This window comes from Osmia lignaria, chromosome 3 (genome assembly GCF_051020975.1).
Source record: "Osmia lignaria lignaria isolate PbOS001 chromosome 3, iyOsmLign1, whole genome shotgun sequence".
In the NCBI taxonomy this organism is placed as follows: Eukaryota; Metazoa; Arthropoda; class Insecta; order Hymenoptera; family Megachilidae; genus Osmia; species Osmia lignaria.
Window position 1 is genome coordinate 5691061 of NC_135034.1, and position 23275 is coordinate 5714335.

General features: G+C 44.3%; 1 protein-coding gene across 3 annotated transcripts in view; it reads left to right on the forward strand.

The window, feature by feature from the left end:
* LOC117605242 (phosrestin-2) overlaps window positions 1-23275 on the forward strand; it is a 117059-nt gene continuing 93784 nt past the window's right edge. The window contains exons 1-3 of one of the 3 annotated variants that reach the window (XM_034326339.2): window positions 1-2644; window positions 5476-5563; window positions 6161-6307. Coding sequence is in view for 1 of the 3 variants with exons in the window: in XM_034326338.2 (XP_034182229.1) it covers window positions 21231-21372 (142 nt within the window). In the remaining 2 variants the exon portion in view is untranslated. Of the gene's footprint in view, window positions 2645-5095; window positions 5411-5475; window positions 5564-6160; window positions 6308-20627; window positions 21373-23275 lie in introns of those variants that run through there. The other 2 variants (XM_034326340.2, XM_034326338.2) reach the window with 2 other exon arrangements.

Consider the following 23275-nt stretch of genomic DNA (forward strand, 5'->3'; position numbering starts at 1 on the left):
AGCCGGGAGGGACGTATTTATTACTCTAATTATTCCAATAACGGTGCAATTAAGTTTCATGCACCGACACGCTGCATTCCCTCGATCCTGAACACAATGAAGAGAATTCTTTCAGCATAGTAACGGAAGACGAGGAAACTATTTCCGCAATAGCGACGAGTGAAATTCGAAGAGGCGTCGGAATTAAAGCGATTAGAAAGGTAATGACTTTTCAAAGGAAAATTCACTTATCCGAAAGATGGTAAAGCGTTCTTTTATATTTTTCCTTTTACCATTTATCGTTTTTAGCAGTTCCTTCAACCGGCAGAAATTTATTGAGATACCGTAGTGGAAAAAGGAAATTGTGCTAAGGTAAGCGTGAATGCAGGAACCAATCTTAGTAAAGCGAAAAATTGCGAAAAATGTGTGTTACGACGTTTCGCGTTGTACCGTTTCGAACATCGTTATGTTCAATTCATGGTAGATTTGCCGGTCGATAGGATTTCACGTGCATTACCGCATTAGTGCACTTCATCGCGATAAGTAACAAGCTGTAAACTGCTTTCCCCGATGCGATGCAGGGACTGAGCGATTTTGTTACTCGGTACAAACGATAATAGCACGGCCGCGCGCACACCGGTTACTTAACGTTCATTATAATTAACACGCTCGATGCCTTAACTTTCCCAGGAGGAAAGCGAGAATAATGTGCGTTTGTAATCGGCCGCGAGCACGCATTTAATTTTATCATTTCCTCGAGCCACGCTAATGACCGAGGAATTTATAAAATCTAACTTGTCTATCTGTCTAGCAATTTTACTCGATTCTCCGACTCCTTTAACCCTTGCCACTCGCCAAACATTACCGTTAACTTTTAATTGAAATAATTACACGCGACTTGCGATTGCATTTTCCATGTCGTGTCGTAATCAGAATTAATTCGATAATTTTATTCGTCAAATTTGACCCCGTTTAAAGAGTCTACCTTGTCAATTTATAAGTCCACAGTCTTGGAATTCACGCAAGAGTGTAATGAACGATCGCGGTTCGAGAGAACGGAAGCGTGGAAGAAGCCGGTGAAAGCTAACTCAATCCCATTTCACGAATTCCGGGTGTCTTTGAACGGGCGAACTCCGCGTTCCAGAACAATTAACCGATGGCAATTAAGAGATCTAAATTAATTCGTTATAAACAAGGCAGATATTCCGTAGCGAGCTAAGCCACGTAATTGCCCGGATTCTCACAAGCCTCGACGAGAAGAGAGAATCCTTGTCTTGTACACCTACACTCCTCTCTACAATCGTGTTAATACATAATGTATAACCGTGTACGTACACCGGCAATTCACCGACACACGGTATCACGGTAATAGCAACAATTACTTTATTTTACCATCTTCCCGGTTCACAAACGAGCAGCCACCTAAGCAATTTCATTTCCTCGTATTTGAAATATCCGCTTGAAAAAGAAACCCATCGCGAAGAGGACTGAACTTTCTTTTCTTTTCTCGGTGCTCAAAGTAGAATCGACTGTTTAGGCGCGAATTAAAATCGCCCCATAGTTTATATCAAAGTCGAACGAAATTATGAATTTTGAATCGTTTGAAATTGATAAGCGATTATGGTGATCTCGTGTTAATTTTATCTAAAGTTTAAGTAAAACTTAATTGTGTGAATAAAGCCTAAGATGCGACTCGCATAGTACAAGGATAGAACAATGCGCTGATTAGTCGCGATCTTTCGGTATTTATGCCCGCCACGGTACACTCGACACGTAACGATGGCCTTAATTTGACGATCAAGATCGGAGAAAATTATAAGTTACCGTTTCCTTGGAACAGCTTCCCGTTGCCGTGTAATGCACCGAATTGAAATTGTAATTCGAACGCGTGTGTACGCGGTTGTTTAAGTTTCACGTGTGCACCGATGCTGATTCATTTTATCCGCGCTTATCGGGGTCCTTTTAAAGCGATAGCGATCGGTAATTATATGAATCAATTAAGGAAGAAAAGAAACTACAGGTGATTCTCGAACCGCGTTGTTACTCATTCAATAAAAGAAATGCACGAACGTTAAACCGAGTTGTTACGACTTGAATTATAAATAACTTTATAGCTTCTTTTTTTTTTTCTTTTTCATTTTAATATGCCATTAACGCGAGTAATAATAGTTTGAGTTGAAGCGAGCAATAAGTTACGTTTTTATAATCTTCACAAGATTTTTTATAAATGTTCGAGTTATTGTTGTTAGCGCAAGCTTGAGAATGAAAAGAACAGCTAGAAACTCATTGTCGCAAGAATACACGGTTTGCGAAATTTTATGTAACAATTTCATCGCCGCGCGACTACCGCCAGTTTCCTGACGCGATAACGTTGCAGCGCACGCTAATTGTCGTTTTTCACGTACGTTTCCTCGTTTTAGACCGTCCTACCTGCTCGACGAGCGACATTTTAGCGCTAACGAGTTGCAGTTTAACGACACTGTTCTACGGACTTAATTGGCTACCGTTGAATTTATCGTACCGTCTGTTTCGCTTATTCTTTTGTTTCACAGACTCGTCAATGGTACGCTCAACTTTCCACGACACCCTCGCCAACCACGAATTAAATGCTTCCATTCGCGACGATGAACGACAAATGGAGCCACTGCTTGCTACCTAACGTTCGGTAAGCGATGATAACAAATTTAGAATATTGTTAAACAACGGGAGAACGAGATTGAAATTTACAAAGAATCGTTGTTGAATTGGGGAAGGGTAAATTCATTAGGTTCGTCGATAATTGCGAAGGGAATACCTTCGGGAACTTATCGCGATAAAATCTTGAATGCTATCTTCTGTGTCTCTTACGGAATAATTTAACAAACCGAAGCACCTTTAATCACAAAGTTTTTCCTTCTACCCTATCCACCAACCCTCTACCTTCTTCTTTCCGTTCAACTTTGCAATAATTTCCTTTTCCAAACGAAACGTGCAAGGGAAAAGGTGGGTGAAAAAGAGGAATAAAAAAGAAAGCGTGGAAGGGAACAGTAGTCGGTTAAAAGAGGTTCAAAGCGACTGACGAACAAATTACCGAGAAGTTTACCAATCCTGTGCACTTGCCCTCTCTCTTTCTCTCTCTTTCTCCCTCTTGTTCGTTTCACCCTTCCCTTGTTTCGCCGTGCTCGTCTTTTTTATATATTAATCCCACCGCAACGACGCGCTGATAATCTTGGAAAGGGCTGTTTTAAATTGGCTCCTTTGACGCGATACGCCGCGCGATGAGTTTCATATCGGAATAATTTTCAAGCATCCTTCCCCTTCCCCTCTCGTCGTCGCAGCCCTTTTTCTCGCCTTTTTTCCAAACTGTCGTTTTTATCGCGACCGGTAGCGTCATCGATTCGTTAAACGATATATTGCTGTTCATCGATTTCTTTTTTCCAACGTACGATACCGAGGTTGTTTGTATTAATTAGGCGCGGAACGATTCGATATAATCGTACGACCAGCGTATTAACTATGTTCAACATGCAAATTGATAACTCACCGGAATCGGGGAGGTCCTAATTAATCCTTGGAAGATGGATGCACCAAGGTGTCTTCTTTCTATCGCCGATGATCTCTGTTTTTAAATCTTCTACGCTTCTTACGTGACTGCCTCTTTGCTGTTCTTTCGTGTAAACACGCGAACGTCCCGCATGCCGACAGATGGCCAATCGAACCTGATGCACAGAAGTCATTGGTAATTATGTACATTAAACATTGTTGCAACTTTCGATCGGAGATGTGATAAAAATGTTTCATGGAAGGTTGTTGTTTATCTCGCTTTCGATCATTCATATACACGAACCTCTAACGAACGGTATTCGAAAGCTGATAAAAAAATGTATAGGCAATTTGCAACATTTTTGCTCGGTATTCTCAACGTACAGCCGGAAATTTTGCGTGGTTAAGCATGACTTCCGGTCGGCTCGAAATTTACATTTCAGGTAGTTGTGAGATCGCGTGCAACTTACGTTCTTTGGTTAGGAGGAAGTGTAGTTAGGTTGTCCTTAGGCTCTCCCTGGGTTCACCTAAAATCGTAAGTAAATGATAAAAGTCTTTACGAAAGAAGCTTATGTTACATCGAAGTGTATGTATTGGATGGTAGGAGCAATAAAAAAAAAAAGTGAAACGATCACGATTGGGCACACCTGTAACTGCATGGCCATTATGCGATGTATAGTCGTGTCGATGTCGAAATTCGATCGCCTCGGCTCACCTAAGGCTTCTCGACCGTTACTCGTTGTCACCGAGATCGCCAGATTGCTTTGGATTTACATACGATCGACACGAGACGTCCATGAGACCGGCGATCGTACTAACACATACATAACCTCGTTTCCGCACTGTATCATACAGAGAACAATCCGACGCGTTAATTACGTTGGCACAAACGAGATATACGAGAATCTCAAGGGAGAAACGTGTCACGCCGACGAAAACGCTTGATTAATTAATCGACCTTACGCGAACATTGCGCCGCGAATTGAACTGTGGCGAAAAAAGTAGATTCGATTCTACTCGGTAAGTCAAAAAACGCTTGCTACCGGCTCGCACAGGATACCATTGATAGTCATCGTAATTGGACATCGTAAATCATTCTAATTAAAAAAGAAAAGCAACTCTTGCGATAGATCGATGTACGGATACGAGGTTGAAAAAAAAAAATTACACGTGAAATTGTTCGTGCTGTACATTATACATATACACTGATTAGGCTTTCTTTTACACGCTACTTCCGCTTTCACTGGGCCGGAAGCGTTTCCATAATTAATTCGTAGAGAAAGATTCGTATCTGATTTAAACGAGCGGTAACAAGCAAAAAAGGAAATTTCTATTCTCGTTTTCAACAGTTTGCATCGTTTATTTTTCCGCCTGGAGATCACGAGTTTTGGCGGGAATATTTTGACTTACCACGTGCAAAGGATTCGGTTGGTCAAACAAATTAGTACATTTAACGTCCACCAGAATGCGCTGCTCGATAATTGGGAGAGAAGAAAGGTTCGCGTATTCGATAAAGTGCCCGCGTGTTCTGTGTGTGCGACAATACACAGAAAGATGTTAGAACGTTTGATTAATAACGTCAGTGCTCATTGGTCACGCTACTAACAAAGGAGCGTTCACACGTATTAAAAGTTCGCGCCTCTGCGTCCGCGTCGGTGTGTAGTCGAGAGTAGTGCGGTATAACGAGGGAATGGCGTGTCTTGCTCATAATTGAAGCGAGCACCTACAATCCAATCGTTCTTAATCATTCGAATTCATCTCGCCAGCAGTTCCGTTCGCCATTATTGCCCTGGTTGCCTTGCCGAGCTGCGAAAGTTATCCGGACCCCCATTTTGCTCCTTCTTTCCTGCCGATAGCAAGTATGCTCGACCGATGTTTGAACTGTCGTTCGATGAAGTAGTTTAACATGGTATGTAATTTTCAGATGCATTCTAATCGATATTTTTGATGCTACGTATGTATCGAATCTTTTAGGTTATCTTCGACATACGAGTGGTCATGATATCGCATTGTCGATTGAAGAGGTTATCGGAGCAATGAACATTCCCGCCACCGGCGTCAGGTATAGCCGCCATTTTGTTTTTCGAACGAAATTTTTACAATAACCGTTACATAAGTAGAAAATCTGAGTGAAAGATATTAGTGATTGTCGCCAAAGTGCGAGAAAAGAATGCGTGTTTAAGAAAAACGACTTAACCTCGGTAAATTAATTTAGTCGACTCTTTCTTGGCAAAGAAAAGCGAGGAGATTCGAGAAGAGGGAAAATGGTGGAGATTACGCGAAATTATGCAAATTCGTGGCATTGTAAATGGGGGGCACTGTTTTTCGTTTTATTGGGCCGTGGCTGGCGGTATTCTCGGTCGTATAACCGAAACAAAAGCTTAGCTAACGTGGAAACAAAAGGGTGTAGGGACGAGTAGAAATCTTTTGAGGGCACACATGCAACGAATTTAACTGCTTCCCCAGACATTACTCTTGCCGGGTTTCTTTTATTCCCGCTTATTCTCTAACCACCCCTACTCCTATCGGTCTTCGTATTCTTTTCACGTGGTTTACCATTCTAACAAGCGAAACGTTATTTTTTAAATGAAAATCCTAATATTCGCCTTCGCTAAAATATAACCTTTTCGTTTCTAATAGTTCTTTAAATTGATTACAGGGCCGAAGGATATTCATTTCATCGCTGAAAGGCCGGAGTCTTCGTAACAGCTTTTAAAAGGTGACAAAATCCCCTTAGAGGCACGCTTCGCGAGGGTGGACTAAGTTACAATTAATTAATTGACTTCGAGCCCCTGTAATTCATGCGGTAAGTCAAACTTAATTAATTACCCTTTCGGATCAGAAAGGGTAGGAGGTTGAACTGAGAAAGGACCTTCCACTTTCCGATTCTAAAGGGTATTTGTAGTGCTTCTGCATCACTTATTTTGCTTTTGCTAGTAGTAAATGATATTTTTGTTATTGATGCTTAATTGAAAAAAGTGCACTTCAACTGCCACGTTACATTTGTTAACATAAAATATGCGATAGAATTTTGTATAAATGTGTGTTTCATCTAAATTCGAGTAACACGGTGGTCAGAGTGTTAAAGAAGGAAATGAAAGCGATATTTTTTTGATTATAAATTCATGAATATTCGATAAAAATGTATCGATAGAAACGATAAATCTGCCTGGTGTGTTACGCCAATGAAGGTATAGGTTGAAATGTCGGTCTCCCTGGAAAGACTATTAATTACAGACACCCTCTGCTATTGTACCGCTACCGATAACTTTTCTATTATCCTTTTAAAGGGGATTTAAGACCGTGCACTCTTTAGCCCGCTTATGGGGTGTATAATCCATACTATCATCATTATCGATTACCTGTTTTTTTTTTTTTTTTTACATCTGTTCCGGAAAAAATTAAACTTGAGAATCTTATTATCCGTAGAAAATGATGTTCAGCTGTTAGAATCGTTCTCGTTATAACCGTGAAAACTAATTCTCACAGATGTTTATATCAGTTGAAAAAAATGGTAGAGGTATAATTTTGTTTGAGCCAAAAAGTTTGAGGCACGGTACACTTCTTTGTTGTTAATGGAAGGCTTGATGATTGCGGACGATCGCCGAAGGTGTCTGTCCGCTTGACACGCCGCCACTTTCTACATTGTAATTAATCAATATTACCATCGACAATGGGCTCCGAGGCAAACGCCATTCTTGCAATTTGCTGCTCCTTCTCTCCTTTGTTTACGCCGCGATTGACCGCAATTGTGATTTTAATTGCACCGCTTTGGGACCGGTCGTGGAACTGTACGCGATTTTTAATCATCATCGAACGGCGATGGTTTAAAATTACTTTGAACGGTGAAGAAAATTAATTGCTTAGTCGAAAAATTTGGCGAAAATTCGTAGACTGTAACGCGGTAGAGGTGGTAAAGGGTAATTTACTAATGATCACGAAGGATCGTTATTAACCCTTTCTGGTGGCGAGGCATCAAGCATCGGACGTGGAAGGACCATTGTCCATTCCGCTAGGTTCATTACGGTGTTCCAGTAGGGAATCAGGCCTGTGGTCTTTGGAAAAAGGAGCAAAAGAATCGGGTGAAAGAAAAATAAGAAAAGTGTCGGGGTCAGAGGAGACTGAACGGCTACCGTGAATGGCGTTAGCCTGACCCAAGAGCTGCCGGGCATCAAAGGGCCTCAAAAGGGCCGCTTCGAACCTCGGCTGTCCGGAGCTCATTTGTTTCCACCGGCGCAAGGAAAGATCGATCGACCGATGTCTTAACCCTGGACTCTCACAGAATCATCTGCTTTCGATAAGAAAAATTCTGAAACATTAATTAGATCGGCTGGTAATTGAGTCGTGATGGAAAACTGATTACCAGGAAAGGGATGGGGGAGGGCGCTATGGTAATTTACTCGCGTCGAGCGATCGATGTTGTTTTTACTAACAATGTATTTCTCTGTCAATATTCGTTCGATTGGCAATGAATAATTTCAATAACGTACATAGTAATTGAAAATATTAGTACGAATGGTAGAAATGAAGAAGTTACGAGTTCTTTCGTCGAATAGAAATCATTGTATCGATACGTTCTCACGGCAAAAAGCGCGGTTACATTATCTTAGGTGATTGCAACGAATGAAAATTCCATTGAACGATGCAGCATAGGCTGTACAGAGTAGTGTTCGATGATTTTGAAAAAATTCCGACGAGGAAGAGGTTACTAGGATTGCATTTACAAGCAGCGTACGGTAGTCGAGAAACGAAACGAAATTATCGATGCGATTGCCACTGAAACATCCCTCGACCGAAGGGGCCACCGACAAAGGGTCGATCAGTGGATTCTCTGCATCTGGCTTCGTTTTGTTTCTTTCGCGAAAGATAACCCCACAGTGGCCACCTTTTTGTTTGCACAGTAAGATTGCTTGCCTCTTGCTCGGAAATTGACCGAAGATTGCGGCCGACCGACGTTTGCTCTGCGGCCACGGCCTTAACTTTGCGCTACCACAAAAATATCATTCGCTTCCTCCTTTCCTCTTTCATTTTCTTCCTATCCTTCTTCCTCTTCTTCTTCGTCCCATTGATTTTCTTTTGCATTTCGTTTGTTCGGTAAGAAACGACCATAGTTGACCGTCCACGAAATCACGACGACTTATAGATTTGGATGAAAAGTAACAATTCTTCGTCAATTCTGATTCTCATCTTATTCGAATCGAATTTTTCCACCTGGAATTTACGAATGGATCAAAGTTCTTCGAAATGATATCATAAACATTTGAATGCAAGTTAACCGCAAAACTTCTCTGTCCCATCTCTTCCTCCTCGTTCCGAAGAGATGATGTCTAAGCTTATTATCGAGTCCCTCGAGAGAACCTCTCTCTTTCTCTTCGTCTTGCTCGTACGATTTGATCGAAGTTGATGGAGCGAGCACGGAGCTAACCGCCCAGAGTATTATGTGTCGAAAAATATTCAAGAAAACCTCTTCGGCCAGTCCTTCGAGGAGCAATGACTTTTGTCCGCCACGAATACTGTCAGAAGTGATTACTCGTAATGGATCGGTGTTCTTAATGCTCTCCCCACTTCGATCCTGAATTTATCGAGCTCGGAAACCTTGGATGTTTAACCCTTTGAACGATGCGATCTAGCTAGGTCACAGTGATGGAACTTTCAGAGGAAAGAGTTTGAAATTCGTTCAATTTTCACAATTATCCCACTGATCGACTATCGAGGAAAATTCTTAAATCTGTGATGTAGAAGAAAGGCAGGATCTATGATATTTCTAACGGGCCGTAAATCATTGGTATCGTAAACGGTTAAATAGAACCGAGATCAAGTATATAAGGAGACACGATAAACTCTGGTGAAAGAGTGCATAGAAGAACCGGTTAATCGTTGCAACCGAGGATTATTAATAAAAAGAGAAACAGGAGTGATTAGCTTCTCCTAGAACGGCTAATTACGAGAGGCATTAATTAAGCACCAACGACGAGGGGATTATTAAAGAACAAATCGGTTCTCCTTACATGGGGACAAGGTTTGATCGACGAGCCATGGAGTTAGCCGGGGGCAACAACGACAACCGATCGATGGATCGATCGATCGATCGGATTACCAGCCGTGCACGATCCTCGTTGCGCCCGGGAATCGTATCGACGATGTAGGATCGATTGCAGAATGAAAGACTGTGAACTAATCCGGTAGACAGAAGGGGAGGACGGACGCACGGGAAAGACGCTATTGAATTACCATAAAACGCCATGATTAACGTAAAGTAAACGAATATAACGCCGCAATGACCGCAGCCTGTTCTGTAACAGTTAAAGTATGTCCCCGCTATGGTTTCCTGTATCTCTGCTACGTTATCCCTCTTCATCATACAAACTGGCACGGTGTTTCTAATTTTATTGATTCATTAAATTTCATTCCTTAATATTACAGTCCATCTAATTGGAAAGTAACGAACAAAGGGCAAAGTCATTTTAGCGTTTCGACCCTTTCTGCGGGCGCAAATTCCTATCGGAATGAGTTTGATTTTTCTGGCGCAGGTGAATCTCGAATTGACGTTTCCCTTTTTTTTTATTCTCTCTCTCTCCGTGAGAGGACTTAAGTGGACGATGTGCGTGCACGAGTGCGTGAGAATTGACACGCGTGCGTGCGTGTGCGTGCGCGTGACGGTGTACGGTAGGACAGAACATATGATACATATGGGAACGTTAGGCTCTGTGGTTTGAAGCCCGTAACGTGTGGCCAGGGCCGTGTCCGAGCTGTAAAGCGCCCGAAGGAGAGAAGGTAATCGCGATCGGCAAAGAGTAACGAAGAAAAGGAGGTGAATATTCGAACGATAGCCGATTGCTTCTGCGTCTCGCTCCGTATCACCGCTCGATTTAGCCTTCGAGGATTGCGCAAATCGAGCAGGCTTGATTTCCGATCGATTGCAGTATCTCCGATGACAGGAATTAACGCTGTAGTCTAAATTAATTTAACTGCGCTCTTTGTAATATTGAAATTAGACTCGTGATCGATGTACTTGTCTCTGATTCGTTTGCTACATTACATAAGTTTGTAAGAGAATCGTTTGGCTGATCGATTACAAACTCTCCGTTGCGGCGAGACCGCATTCCGTCTTTAACCGGTCCCTTCGTCTACCCGTTAGTTCGTTACCATCGACGAATTCGTCGATTCGGTAGAACTTAAACTCTCCACTATCCAGATTTAACAATAAGTACCATGCGTCGCCGATCTTCCGGACGGATCCTTGGTATCTGTAGGGGTGCATGCCTCGAGGAGTATCTTGAGACAGAGGCAACAGGTCCAAGTGGTATCTATATCTTAGCATCTCCCCTGGCTCCGGCTGATTGATAAAATACCAACGATCTGCATACCGACACGTATCCGCGTGAACGTGCACTCGCGTTACTCGGGCTTCTGAATCCCGCGTCTACCAACCCGCCGAAAGGATACTCGTGGAACGTGCGGGTAAACAGAGAAATCATCTTTTTTTCTCTTGTTACCACTGGTTCCTGACTAATCACGTAATCGAGTAACAAGAATTCCGGGAACCCACTTCGTACTCGATCGTTTCTCCTCTCTGTTAGCGTATATACGGTCCATTTCAGTCCTCAATCTTGGTAATCGGTTTTAATCTATCGTTGAATGAGATCTTAGAGTGGTATTGCGCATTGCGAATTCCATCGATTTACTGATTACATCTCGGACGTTGGAATCACGTCGCTTTAGAGTCTCGTTTTACCGTGTTCTAAATTATTCATTACCTACCAAATGTTTTTTAATTGATGAGGTGATTAATTGAAAAAAAAAAATAGAGGGTACTCTTTGGGAGAGTACGATTTAAAGAAGAAACCAGGCAACATGTTGTGGAATAAATATGCGATAATTTAAAAAGTTGCACAAAGCTTGAATTATCGAGGTCCATTGAGAGAACGATCCTCCCCGTCGGGAATGTAGGTAAGAAGTATTCGTCATAATTTCAGGTCGTATAAAATTGGAATCGCGTGGTGTTTAAATCCGCCGATGTCTGGGACGTAAAGCGTAATTTATCGGATTAGGAGCGGGTCGTTTCGTTCCGAGTAGTAACGAGTGCATCGACGCGCGATACACCTTAGGCGGGAATAAAATCGCCGGGAGTGACGAAGGGTCGCGGCAAAAACGCGCCCTCGAACAGCTAATTTTTCATTCGTCTTCTCGGTCTATTTGGCCCCCTCTGCTCCCTTGCATGCTACCACTTACGTGTAGATCGGCCAAAGCATCCATCAACCGCGCGGCGGTGGTGACTTCGAGATGCAGAAAAACTTAATTACCTTCATTAAGCGAGGCTGCCTTGCCTTACCTTCGTTGCTCGGCTGCGTGATCGCAGCTGATCAGTCCACGATTTCGTCCGCGCTACGTGCTTGGATCGTTTCCGACCGATTCGTCTTGGATCGCCTGTCAAATCAACATTCCCGACACCATATGAAAATTAATTTTCGGCCCAACCAAAGGATGATTCCTTTCGTTCATTAACCGAAGCGTCGCGAACAACATTTGGATATGGTCGTACAATCCGGCGTATAATTTTAGTTTCATTTTCACAGAAGATCGTTTGCAAGTTTATCAAAGAATAAGGGTTGGAACTAGAAAATGGATAGAACTAGAATTTCTTATTCGGCTCGTGCCGTTGCAGGAGAGAAAATGCAGTGCGGTGTACGCGTGCACATGCATTCGGTCTCGCGGTAACGCACGAGATATTATACAATGCCTTCCCCTTCTTTTTTTTCTTCCCCTCACCCCGTCCGCTTAATGACTCGCCGCCGTAGTGCCGCCAAAGGGGCGAGCTTCGTGCCGTTTTATTTTCACTTCCGCAGGCACCCTATAGGCACCCGCTATTAATTGCCGTCGTTCCGCACCGACTTTGCCGCGAATCCATCTACAACCACCATCAGGGCGAATACTTCTGCGTGCCCGCGGGGTTTCCGCGCTTAAACTCGCGACGACCCAAAAGGCCGCGTTAATTTCTCGCTCCGTTCGGTCGATGAACTCGCTGCGACGACAATCATTATCGATAGAATTGAAACGATTTTACTTTAAATTATCGATGTCATTTTCAACGTGTTAACACCAATGGCGCATTAATTAACCCTTTCGTCTATCGAGACTATGACCAATTCGGTTAATAAATTTTCCGCAATTATAGCATCAAGGTCGAAGCTAAAGGTTGCTTTAGCAAACGCTCGATGACCTCTGAACAGCATTGTACCGCTCTTTCCCGCGTTATCGATGGAAAAATCTAGCATCACCTACGACAGGTAGATATGTACATGCTCGCGAACGGTAAACAATTAAGAACAGATAACTGTATCAGTTACTGTATCATACATTAGGCGTATTGTCAGCAACGTCTTCATGGTATCTTGAACGCGTATGTATAATCCGGAGGTCGGACGTGAAGGTACGAGGGGGACAGGTGTGGAGAGGAACACACCGATTAAGGAGGTGTCTATGGGAATTTATGCTCGCGTTAATTCACGGCAGCGAGAGTTTCAGGCTGTTGCTCGTACCCGATGCCGCTTCGTTATAGTCCTTTGCTCTCGTTTAACGGCCAGCAATAACGAGCTGACTACCCAGCGATAATAAAGCAGCAACGATAATGACAGTAAGAAGGCAGCCTCGTCGTGCCATTACTCTTATCGTCATCTTCGAACCGCGCATTCCCATTGTCGTGTAGTGGAAAATTGCCTCCGTTGAAATACCAGTGAAACACAGTACGTGTATTCCTTAGATTCATATCGTGTCGTTGCTAGTTAATTTCCTCTTTTAGTTCGATTGCGTTAATTTTCTCTCGACGTTTTTTTATTATTCATTTGCAACTTTAATCATCGATGACCGTTTGGCGTGGGAACGAACCCGAATACGAACAAGCATTTGGTCAGTCGTTTCTTTGGATCGATAGGAATTCGACGATTGTTTTCTAAGACGATATTCAACACGGTAGCAGAACGGGCCGTCATTCGCGAATACCACGCAATCACGTCGAATTACTCGACTGATTGGATCGTTTATGCTGATCCTTTGAACTTCATCCTTTTCCCTACCACAACCCCCGTCTGAGGATACACCTTCGCGATGCGGCCAGATCCTGGCTCCGTTAGAGTTCACGTTTGACCAAATAAGGAGGGAATAAAATAAGGAACGATGCCCGGTCGTGGATCGGTCTGCGGTCAGGGACAATCAGCCGGCGAATTACCGATATGATTGCTACTGAAATATTCTCGCCGACAAAGGTCGAAAACGTTTCTCTTCGGTTCGTGTGCTATCAAATCTTGGCAACTTTCTGTTTGCACTAGAGCTGTTGATTTACGAGATACCCGATTACACCCGGCTAGACAAAAATACCTTTTACTCTCGTTCAGGAGACACTTCTAGGATAAAGATTAGACGCGGAGCTAGCGTAGCTTATTAAATTAGGATGATACCGGTGTCCCACGTCTCGGACAATTACGATCCGATGGGTGTTTTTAAAGATCATCGCCGTGGCCGGTACGGTCAATTAGTGATCGGGATCGTCACCCGGGCTCGCGTATCGTATTTCCAACGTGGGAGGTCCGCGGTATCTCTTCCGATAGGATGAACCCGTGGAACTCCGTAAGAGGCTTCCACGTCGTGCCCTCTGCTGCCTTCGGAAATCCTTGGATTACGTGGAATCTGGGAGAAAAATGTTTGCACCGCCCTGGCGACAACCTTATTGAATATCCAGCTTAAACCGCAAGGAAAAAACAAACCGAGCATCCTTTTTTACCGGAAAAATGCAACCTTCCAAGACTTTGTTGCACGACGCGACGGTAACTCGTCGACCGAGGGAAGGATCCATGCGCGGTTGTAATTCGAGGCTCGATTACGCGTCAGCGTCGATCAATTAACGAGAATCATTAATATGTAGATCGTAGCCGAAAGTGAATGGACGTGGAAGGTGTCCACATGTCCTGGGACGGACGAATTCGGGTGCGATCATGCAAGAAATCTGGCCGAACGAACTGGAAGGGACGGGGATCCCCGTAACACGATCAGGCCAGTACGATCACTTCAGGTGATCCCTCGACGAGGCACACGAATGTATGTAAACGTGAAATCGTGATACGGAGAGAGATCGTCGCCCGGGTTGAAACCGGCACGCTCGTCCTCGCCTCTTTACTAGAAACCTGACCAACGTTCCTCTGTCTCCGACGATTACCACGTATTTCTGTCTCTTGAATAACGACGAGTATAATATTTCAGAAATATGACTGTTCGAAAATAGGTTTGAAAGAACGAAAAAAAAAAAAGAAAAGGCAAACTCCTTCGGTACGGTCATCGTGCGTTGCGAATCGCTGGTAGATCGTGAAATTCGACCGAGAAAATTCTCCGGGGAGAAGAACTGTGAACTCGCCTTAAGGGTTGTTAGGGCTAATGGAGGGTGTCGCGACAAAAGGAGGAACCGGGTGTCCCTCCAGCTTGTTGACTAAATAAAGGATTGCAAATTTTCGATTCGAACGGCCACGGGTTCCTGCATTTGTCTGACTAACGGTCGTCGATTTGTCACACGGCTTACACCGGCCTTCTGTAACTTTTCGATGCCTGAAGCTCTGCGAATAAACGATTTTAACGCGGCTTTCTCGACAATGAATCGCTAACTGGTCTAATGTACCGAGAAAATTATCGTCGAAAAGACGCGTCGTAAACGTCCGTTTACCCAGAAAATGGGCATCGTTCGGGGCGTCCCTAGGGATTAATAAAATCTTTGACAATTTCTATGATCGCGAAGGAAGATGCAAAATTTCTGCGTTTTTACGCTGCTACAATGTACGATTTTCGTAAAATGTTCGATAGAAACGTGTTCCATCCTCGCGGATCTTCCAGGCACGTCTCTGTTCTGGCCTCTGTAATTTTGCGCTAATCTCGCTCGCCGCGAGGAGAAAATGTTATCCCCGGTGCCAATCGCGAACGTAATCTTTCTATCTATTACAGACGACCCAACTCGTCCCGCGTATCTCAGCGAACTTTTGATCTTACCATCGGTATATTACATAATGCACACGAACACGCGAGAAGTTGTTCCTCGAGGTGAAATCACATGTTTACCGATCTTCAACGTAAAATTTCATCGTCGCTTATATTTTATATACCCGCTGACGATCCACGATTGGCAGGCTTTCCTTGATTTCCACTACGTGATTATTTTCCACGGTTTCGCGTCGATAACATAATCTTCGACACCAATCGAGCCTGTTAACGCGACAATATTTCACGATATTACTCGTGGAAATTGTGAAAGTATTTTCATTAGGATAATCGAGTGGCTTGGCCTCGATTTGTAATTTCTTCTTTTTCTTCTCTCCCTCGATTCGACCGGGACCGATGCAACGCGTTGCAGCACGCGTACGCGCGTTTCACCTAGTAATTTATGGAAATTAAAAAGGAAATGAAGTACAACTGAAATCGTAAAGAAAGAAACAGCTGAATTACTCGTAGCACATTGCCGCGAAGATGAACCTTCCGATCTTATCGGGGCAACGTTTATGCATGGATCCGCGCAGGTGTTCGCCACCCTTTAAGAAGTAATTTACTACGCGCGTATCAATTGTTGTAACACACGGGCTACCGTCGCTTTAAATAACCTTTTAAAAAGAACCTTGGAATAATGATGATCAATGCGCGGTTTCGGGACTACGATTATTCATAAACCCGCTAATCGACAATCTTAACGTTTATTACATCTCATCGAATCGTTGATGATGCTCTTAACGCGTGCCGATCGAGAGATCCAGACGGATATCGAATCGAAACGGGTCGTATATTACAAGAATTGTCTTTCGATCGGTAACACCGTGTGATGGAATTAATTTCGTGTTATAGCCGGTCGATTTTAATTTACAGCACCGGTTGCAGTTCGCGCCGGTGCAAATTAAATTAAATAAAGATAAGTGCTAATTGTTTGAGAGCCGCTGGCTACAGATGTCCCCGCCTAATTAGACCGGTCCCCACCACCGAAATTACACCTTTCGAGCCAACTCGAATGAAACACAATTCATTATCTCGAACTCGTGCAGCTTTAAGCTGCACCGAACTCTCGTGCGTCTTCTTTCTTACCTTTTACCGCTAATTGCATGCTGAATTCTGAACGTAGGATCGCTGTTTAGAAAAGGCAAGTACGGAATCGAGGGTGAACGAGGGAAAGTGGAAACAATTTAGCTCACAATACTCGCGTCCTCTCAGCTGTCCATTGCGGAGGGGTAAAGGCCATTAAAAAGGTTTGTCCCGAGACCGTTGTTTACGCGGCGGAAGTGGGCTATAATCAGAGCGTGGTGCACAAAACCACAAGGCAACGATATTACTGTCATTTCAACGGGCTCTCCCTCGACCGACGAATCCTCCCTCGCATCGAACAGCAAAATCGGCCGGGGAGGAAACCTGACAGACCTGGAAATTAAATGGCTCGGATTGCTGCGTCGTTATTAAGGGCAAAGGAGAACGGGTAATTACCACCGATCGCGTTTGACTCGTGGAAGAGAAAGAAAAAAAGAAAAAGAAAAACGAAGTTGCTTGTGATTGCGAACGATCGTGTCGCCGAACGGGGTCCAATCATCGTAGCCTGGCCCTTATTATCAATCTCGAACCAGCATCGAGCCGTGTTCGATACCGACTCTTTCCACCGAAGGCGAATCGACGAAAATTAAGTGTCCCTCTGGTATCTTTCTGCGGATCGTTCCACGCGATTATGGGGGTAATACCGTTTTGCCCGATGATAATGATAGATTTCAAAAAGAACATCGCGGTGTCCGTTCGTTTTATGCACCGAGACAGAAACCACCCCTCGCGTGACATCTTCCTCGCATTAGACACAAAATGATTTTCATATCATCTAACTCTGTCTCCTTTCGGCCGGTCGATCGGGAACCGACCATCTTGCCCGTTACTTTAATTGAAATCAGATTTTAGCCACGAAAATCGTCGTGTCCCGGTACGGTGATTACACGGAACGATTTCATCGAACGTTCGATTGGAAATCGTGATCAACGGTGGGCTGTACGCTTCTGATCGTTGTTATTGCTCGATCATTACCGTGCCAGTCAATTTCGACTTGCTGAAAATTGAACAATCGTTACGAAAGATATTTTTTATAATAGTCTCATGGACGACAACGAAATTGAGCACCGTCTCAGGATGCCCTCTTGTTAAAGAGAACAAAGTGGATCGTCCAATTATCGAAAGACTTTCACGATGAAAGAGCTAGATCGTGGTCAATCAATTATACGAATAGTTTTATGATTAAGTACCGTTTCGTCATCTGGGATCCACGATGTATTCCTCAAAATTTCAATGGATCCACGAGGACTAATTAGCCCCTGAAATCGTAGCCTCTTTTTTTATAAACACCTTGCCCACCTAACTGAAAAATCCTCGGGGTCCTAGACCCAAGGTATCAGGAGAACGGATTGGGTCGTATTTCACCCTGTAAATCTAAGCAAAGCAGCAACGTGTCTACCGGTGACATCTTCCTCATCGATCGGCAATAATGTGCGGTACGCCGTGAATGATGCCTTTACGGTCGTTCTTACTCTCCCTCTCTCTCTCTCTCTCTGCGGCTTAATTTATCGTTTTATGGTCCTTTCGGGGGCTGCGAGTTGGACGGTGGTTCTCCTGGAGAACCCCATCGGCGTCGAATGGGCCGAGCCCGTAGCCCGGCAGAAAGCAGAGAAAAGAGCTGACGATGCAAAATGAGAAAGAAGGAGGAACGTAGGGACACGGGAAGAAGGTACGAAGAAGACCGAGAAAGATGACGGGGGAGGAAGAAAGACAAATGAACGGCGAAACAAAAGGGCATCGACGCGATAGATGGAGTGGGGTTTTGACCAGTCGAGCAGAGGGTAAAAGAAAGAAGGGATGAGAGGGCAAGCAACCTTCTAGGAGGCGTGGCACACGCGGTATTAAGCAACCGCGCCACCGCATTGTAAAGGGCAAAGTGTTATTGTTCCGAGCGGTTCGAGAAGCTCGACTTAATTGGATTTCAAAACGAATTGTTTGCACACTTACCGGGACACTGTCACCATCCAAAACCGAAGCTTCTACGAAACACAGAAGAAGCTCGCCAAGTTCCTCCCGTTTTTATCCTCCCCGATCTATATAATATTATCCGTTTAACTGTGCGTTACGTTCAACCCTGTTTCGCACCGGATGCGAGTAACTTTCGTTCGCGGGAGAGCGATACAGAAGAAATAATGAAAGAGCCGAAAGCAGGGTTCGGGGAGGAGGAAGAGGGTGGATGATGAGGGAAGAAGTAACGAGACGCTCATCCGCGTTTTCAAGTCCATTCAAAAAGGTGAGAAGGTGTATTTCGAACGGTGTGTAATTAGAGTTATTACTTTAACAAGCCTGTTACCAAAGGAAAAAAACTATAAGAGCGGCGCGGCGCGGTGCGGGCGTGGAAAGGGGATGCGGTAAAAGGGGTGAAGGGAAGGAGGCGAGGTACTGGTCGAGCCATTGTTACCGGCTAATGCTGGCCTTCTTTGCATCATAAAGGCAATGCGCGGACCTGGCCTTTTATGCAGGCGACCGTGCACCGGGGATAGTGCTATACCCACACCGATGCAACGTTTTACACGCATACGCGTGCAAAATACACGCGAAAACCGCACGTAAGTACGCGGGCGGTGGCCCGTGCTACTTGCCTTCACCGTCTGCTATCTGTACGCTAAGTTATCGGAGCCGATTAATTTCACTTAAGGTACCAGCTGGTTCGCTCCGCTTCTTATTAGTCGAGGTTCGCGTCGAAGAACACAAGGTTGCAACGTGATTTTAACCCTTCCGCGAATGAATATCGATGATGTGTTGAAATAATTATTTGAAAGTCTTGGAATGAATTTTTATAGGTCAGCTCGGGTATGTACTTTCTCCGTAAGACAGATATTCGGTCTGTTCGTTTCGATGCGACGCGAAAGGCCTGGATCCTTTTGAAGGACCTGCCGACGGGTTTTCAGGCAAACGCAAGGACGCGTCGCAAGCTGCAGAAACCGCTGCGGAATAATTTGTCAAACTTGTCACCGGGGACAGCGGCGCGACCGTGGTTTCGCCTAATGAAGCGTCACGAAATTCCTCTGCGAAACACATTGACGATTTATCCGGCCCATTGCACCCGACTAGCACGTTATGGGAACGGTCTTATTTCACGGGACGTTACGACGTCTTTACCTCCGTTCCGCGTTCCTTTTTGCAAGAAACTTTCACGAACCGAGCCTGCCTATTCGCCAGTTTATTTACATGATGCGTGCAAACCGCGATGTAAACACGGGACGACGTTGAAATCGTCTCTTTCTCTACGCGCCATTAAATTAATTACCTCGCCGCGTTGCAAAGGGAACGATCTTCCACTTAACGTAGCCCCTCGATCGTTTCTTTCCGTCTATTTTAATTAACGAACGCCTAAATTATGCATCCACCTAACGCTCTCTTGATGCACTTTGGAATTAATGACCGATGTTAATTCGCCGAGTCAATAGTGTGAATTTCCGACCGACCAGGACATCGTAAGATCAACGCGGTCGAAGCCGGGGTTTAATGGCTGCGATTAATTATAATTTATTGCCGCGATGTGAATTAATCACGTAGAGAACGATCTTCAGTTGGAATGGACGACTATCAACTTTTCTATTGCAAAGAAAGAAGTATCTAATATAGCGGGTAATAGCTTTCAAAACATTTGGCGTTAAGAGTTGGCAGAGCCGTTTCGTTGGCGAATCACGGGACTACGTAATTCACAGTTTTGTCTGGGTTCATTAGCAAGGCTGCGGTGACGGTAGTTGGATTGGGCGCGAAAGTTTTTAACCCCGGTATTTTTGTAATTAAAATTAACAACCGGCACCTTGCCAAATTGTCTTCTTACGGTACGTTCCTCGGCGAACCGCCTTGGCAACGCAAGCAAGCATCGAGCGAAGAAAGGACGCTCGATGCTTGCCATCATCAATAAGTGTCATCGCGTTATACGCTTATCTTTACACGTATATATACGCGTATTATATAACTCGTGCACCGTGCAAGTATTTAGCGTACAACGGTGTGTGCCACCATTATTTCGCGAATTAATCATCATTTTTTCCCTCGCGACCCTCCGTATGCAGATTTCTATTAAACTTTATTTCTTCCACGGCACCTTTATCTTTTGTCGGCGCGTACAGGAAATGTTTCTCTTTGATTCAACGACTTGCATCGAAATCCGTCAGATCGTTGGTTAGAGAGAAAAACGTGGAGACGTGATTTTCGTAACTTCACCACCGTGTTCACGAGTCTCGTCGTTATCGAAAATACTTATCCGACGGCGAGAAAAAGGAAAAGAAGGACAGAAATGGGGAAGGTAGTAGTTAAAAGACGGCAGTGCTACCATCATCAATACGTGTCACGGGATACATAGTGCTCTCGATATATACAGGGTGTTCACTTATGGCCGGGTATATTTTGAGGGGGTGGTAACGAGGTGATTCTAAACAATTTTTTCCTCTCCCAAAATTCTTGTTAAGTCTTAATTTTTGAATTACTAAAGGAAAATAGCGAGTAATCAAAGCGCGTATAATACGCAAGATGAGCTTCGGGAGTGTCGGTTACGAACCAAGCTCGAGCGAAGTCGTGCAACCTTGTTTACTAACACGACAACGAGTAGTTTGTTCGAGGCCTCGGTCGGGTGCGGTTCTCATAGCCGACACTCGCGTCTAGGCTCGTGTGCTATGCACGCTCTAATTAATCGTTGTTTGTTCATTCGTAATTTAAACACTTTGGTGCAGAAAGATGTTGTTGAAAATCATCCCAGCTACCAGCACCCTAAAGGATGCACTTGCCGAACATCCTATTTATTTTTCAGCATGTTTGGTGAGTCATATCGAACAATAATGGTGGTGGTTTTCTGTTATTGTATCTTGTCGTAACGTTTATTTATTTAATTATTCATTATTAACCCTTTAATACAAAGTTTAACAGAAATAATATTGAGAACCTTCGTGCATATACGATACAATATATTACTATAGTACAGAACATATAGTACAGAAAATAAAGGTATAATGCGAGACACACGCAATAGTTAGTAGGCAGTGATAAAGGGTAGGCATATGATATGCGTTAATTATCGGGACACTCTGTATATTGAAAACGCGCACAAATGCACAATGTTGCACACCGACGAGCGCGTATTTACTACGGGACCGCCTTAATTATCTCTCGCCCTCTCTTTTGGCGCGACCACTGGTTATACGAGCACGTTGCTGGTGCTTTTCTGATATCTGCCGCGATCGGTCAGTTCGTTCTAACGACCGGACACGCCACACTGTATAAATTCGAGCCGTCGACCGTGTAAAGACGATTCACGCGTGTTCGAGAGGAACCAATAAGCAGCTGCTTTCTCATCGGGCTTTCGTCGTTATCGGTATGGGAAGAAGAAGAGGTTGAAATTCGAGTTGACATTAACATCGTCTCGAAATACCTCTGAGAAATTAACGAATCGACGTTTATCGTTTGCGAATGTTACTCGCGGGTCCAAGGTAATTCCTGGCCGAGTAAAATTAATCGAATATTTCGGGATAGATTCCTTAAGATCAGCGAGGCCAATTCGAAAAGAGTCGTATTAGAGACGGTATTCGGTAGTCGAGCGTAGCGGCGGCGGCGTCGGCCTCGAACCTGGTGGATCGTTGAAATGATTCCACTTATCCTCTACGGGGAGTCCCCGAAGAATCCAGTGCCGGTACAAAAGCCGATGGAAGCGAACTCGATCGCCGCAGGACGCCTGGCTACCGAAGATATTTCATTTACCGGACAAAAACTGCCCCCTCTTCTTCCCTCCCCTCTTCAGCGTTCTTTAACGCTCGAGGACGGAGAGCTAAGGGAGGAATTCGAATTAATATTCGGCGCTGACGTATGAAATTACAGGCAGCCTTGTCTGCCTGTTCCTGTCATCGTCCTTCGCCTTCTTCCTTCTCCTTCGCGTTGTTGTTGTTACCGGTGTTGTTGTTGTTGTTACCGTTCCCGTCTCGACGCCTTTCTCGCCATCCCGCTAGGAAACAAATGACCGACGATCATCCTGTCCACTCGAGACACAATGGGAAACGTCTCTCGGACACCATGTCGCGTCCACGCATCTTGTAACCTGGTGTTCTTTTTAAAATGCGCGCTCAATTTGGCTACCGATTTTGGTATAATGAAGATCATTTTGTACCGGTTGCGGCCCCGTTCATTGTCGTTCGCTTTCTCGGACCATCCTCGAGCGACGATGAATGGTAAAGAGGAATACCCTGTCGGCCTTGTAATTCCACGTCGCCGCTCTTCCTCCTCGATTACATACATTTTCTCGGGATTTAGACAAAGATTCGAATCTGACGAAAATCAATCTCCGTTCGTTTCATTTCGATCGAGAAGGCTTTGGAAGTTGTTCTTTCCGTGATGGGCAACAACGATTCTTCCGGAATCGAAATACGAACCAAACGAAGACTTCTCACCTGTTGGCCTCATTGTACGCGAGATAATTTGGTTAAAGTAACTAATCGTTCGCCCTTTTCAGTCCTGCCGCTTATATACCACGGTGCCGAAGCCGCGGCCCCTTTTGTCGTAATTAATAGTCCTCCCCGCGAGTCCCTACTGCTTCTCCTCTAAATGATTCTTCATCCATCATCGTGCGGCCAACTTTTCAGCCTTTGCCTTTCGATTTCCCCAAAAACCGCTTCCCATCGGTGCTCGGTGGTCAGTTCATTTTCTTTCTATCTATTCTAAATATCATCAACAT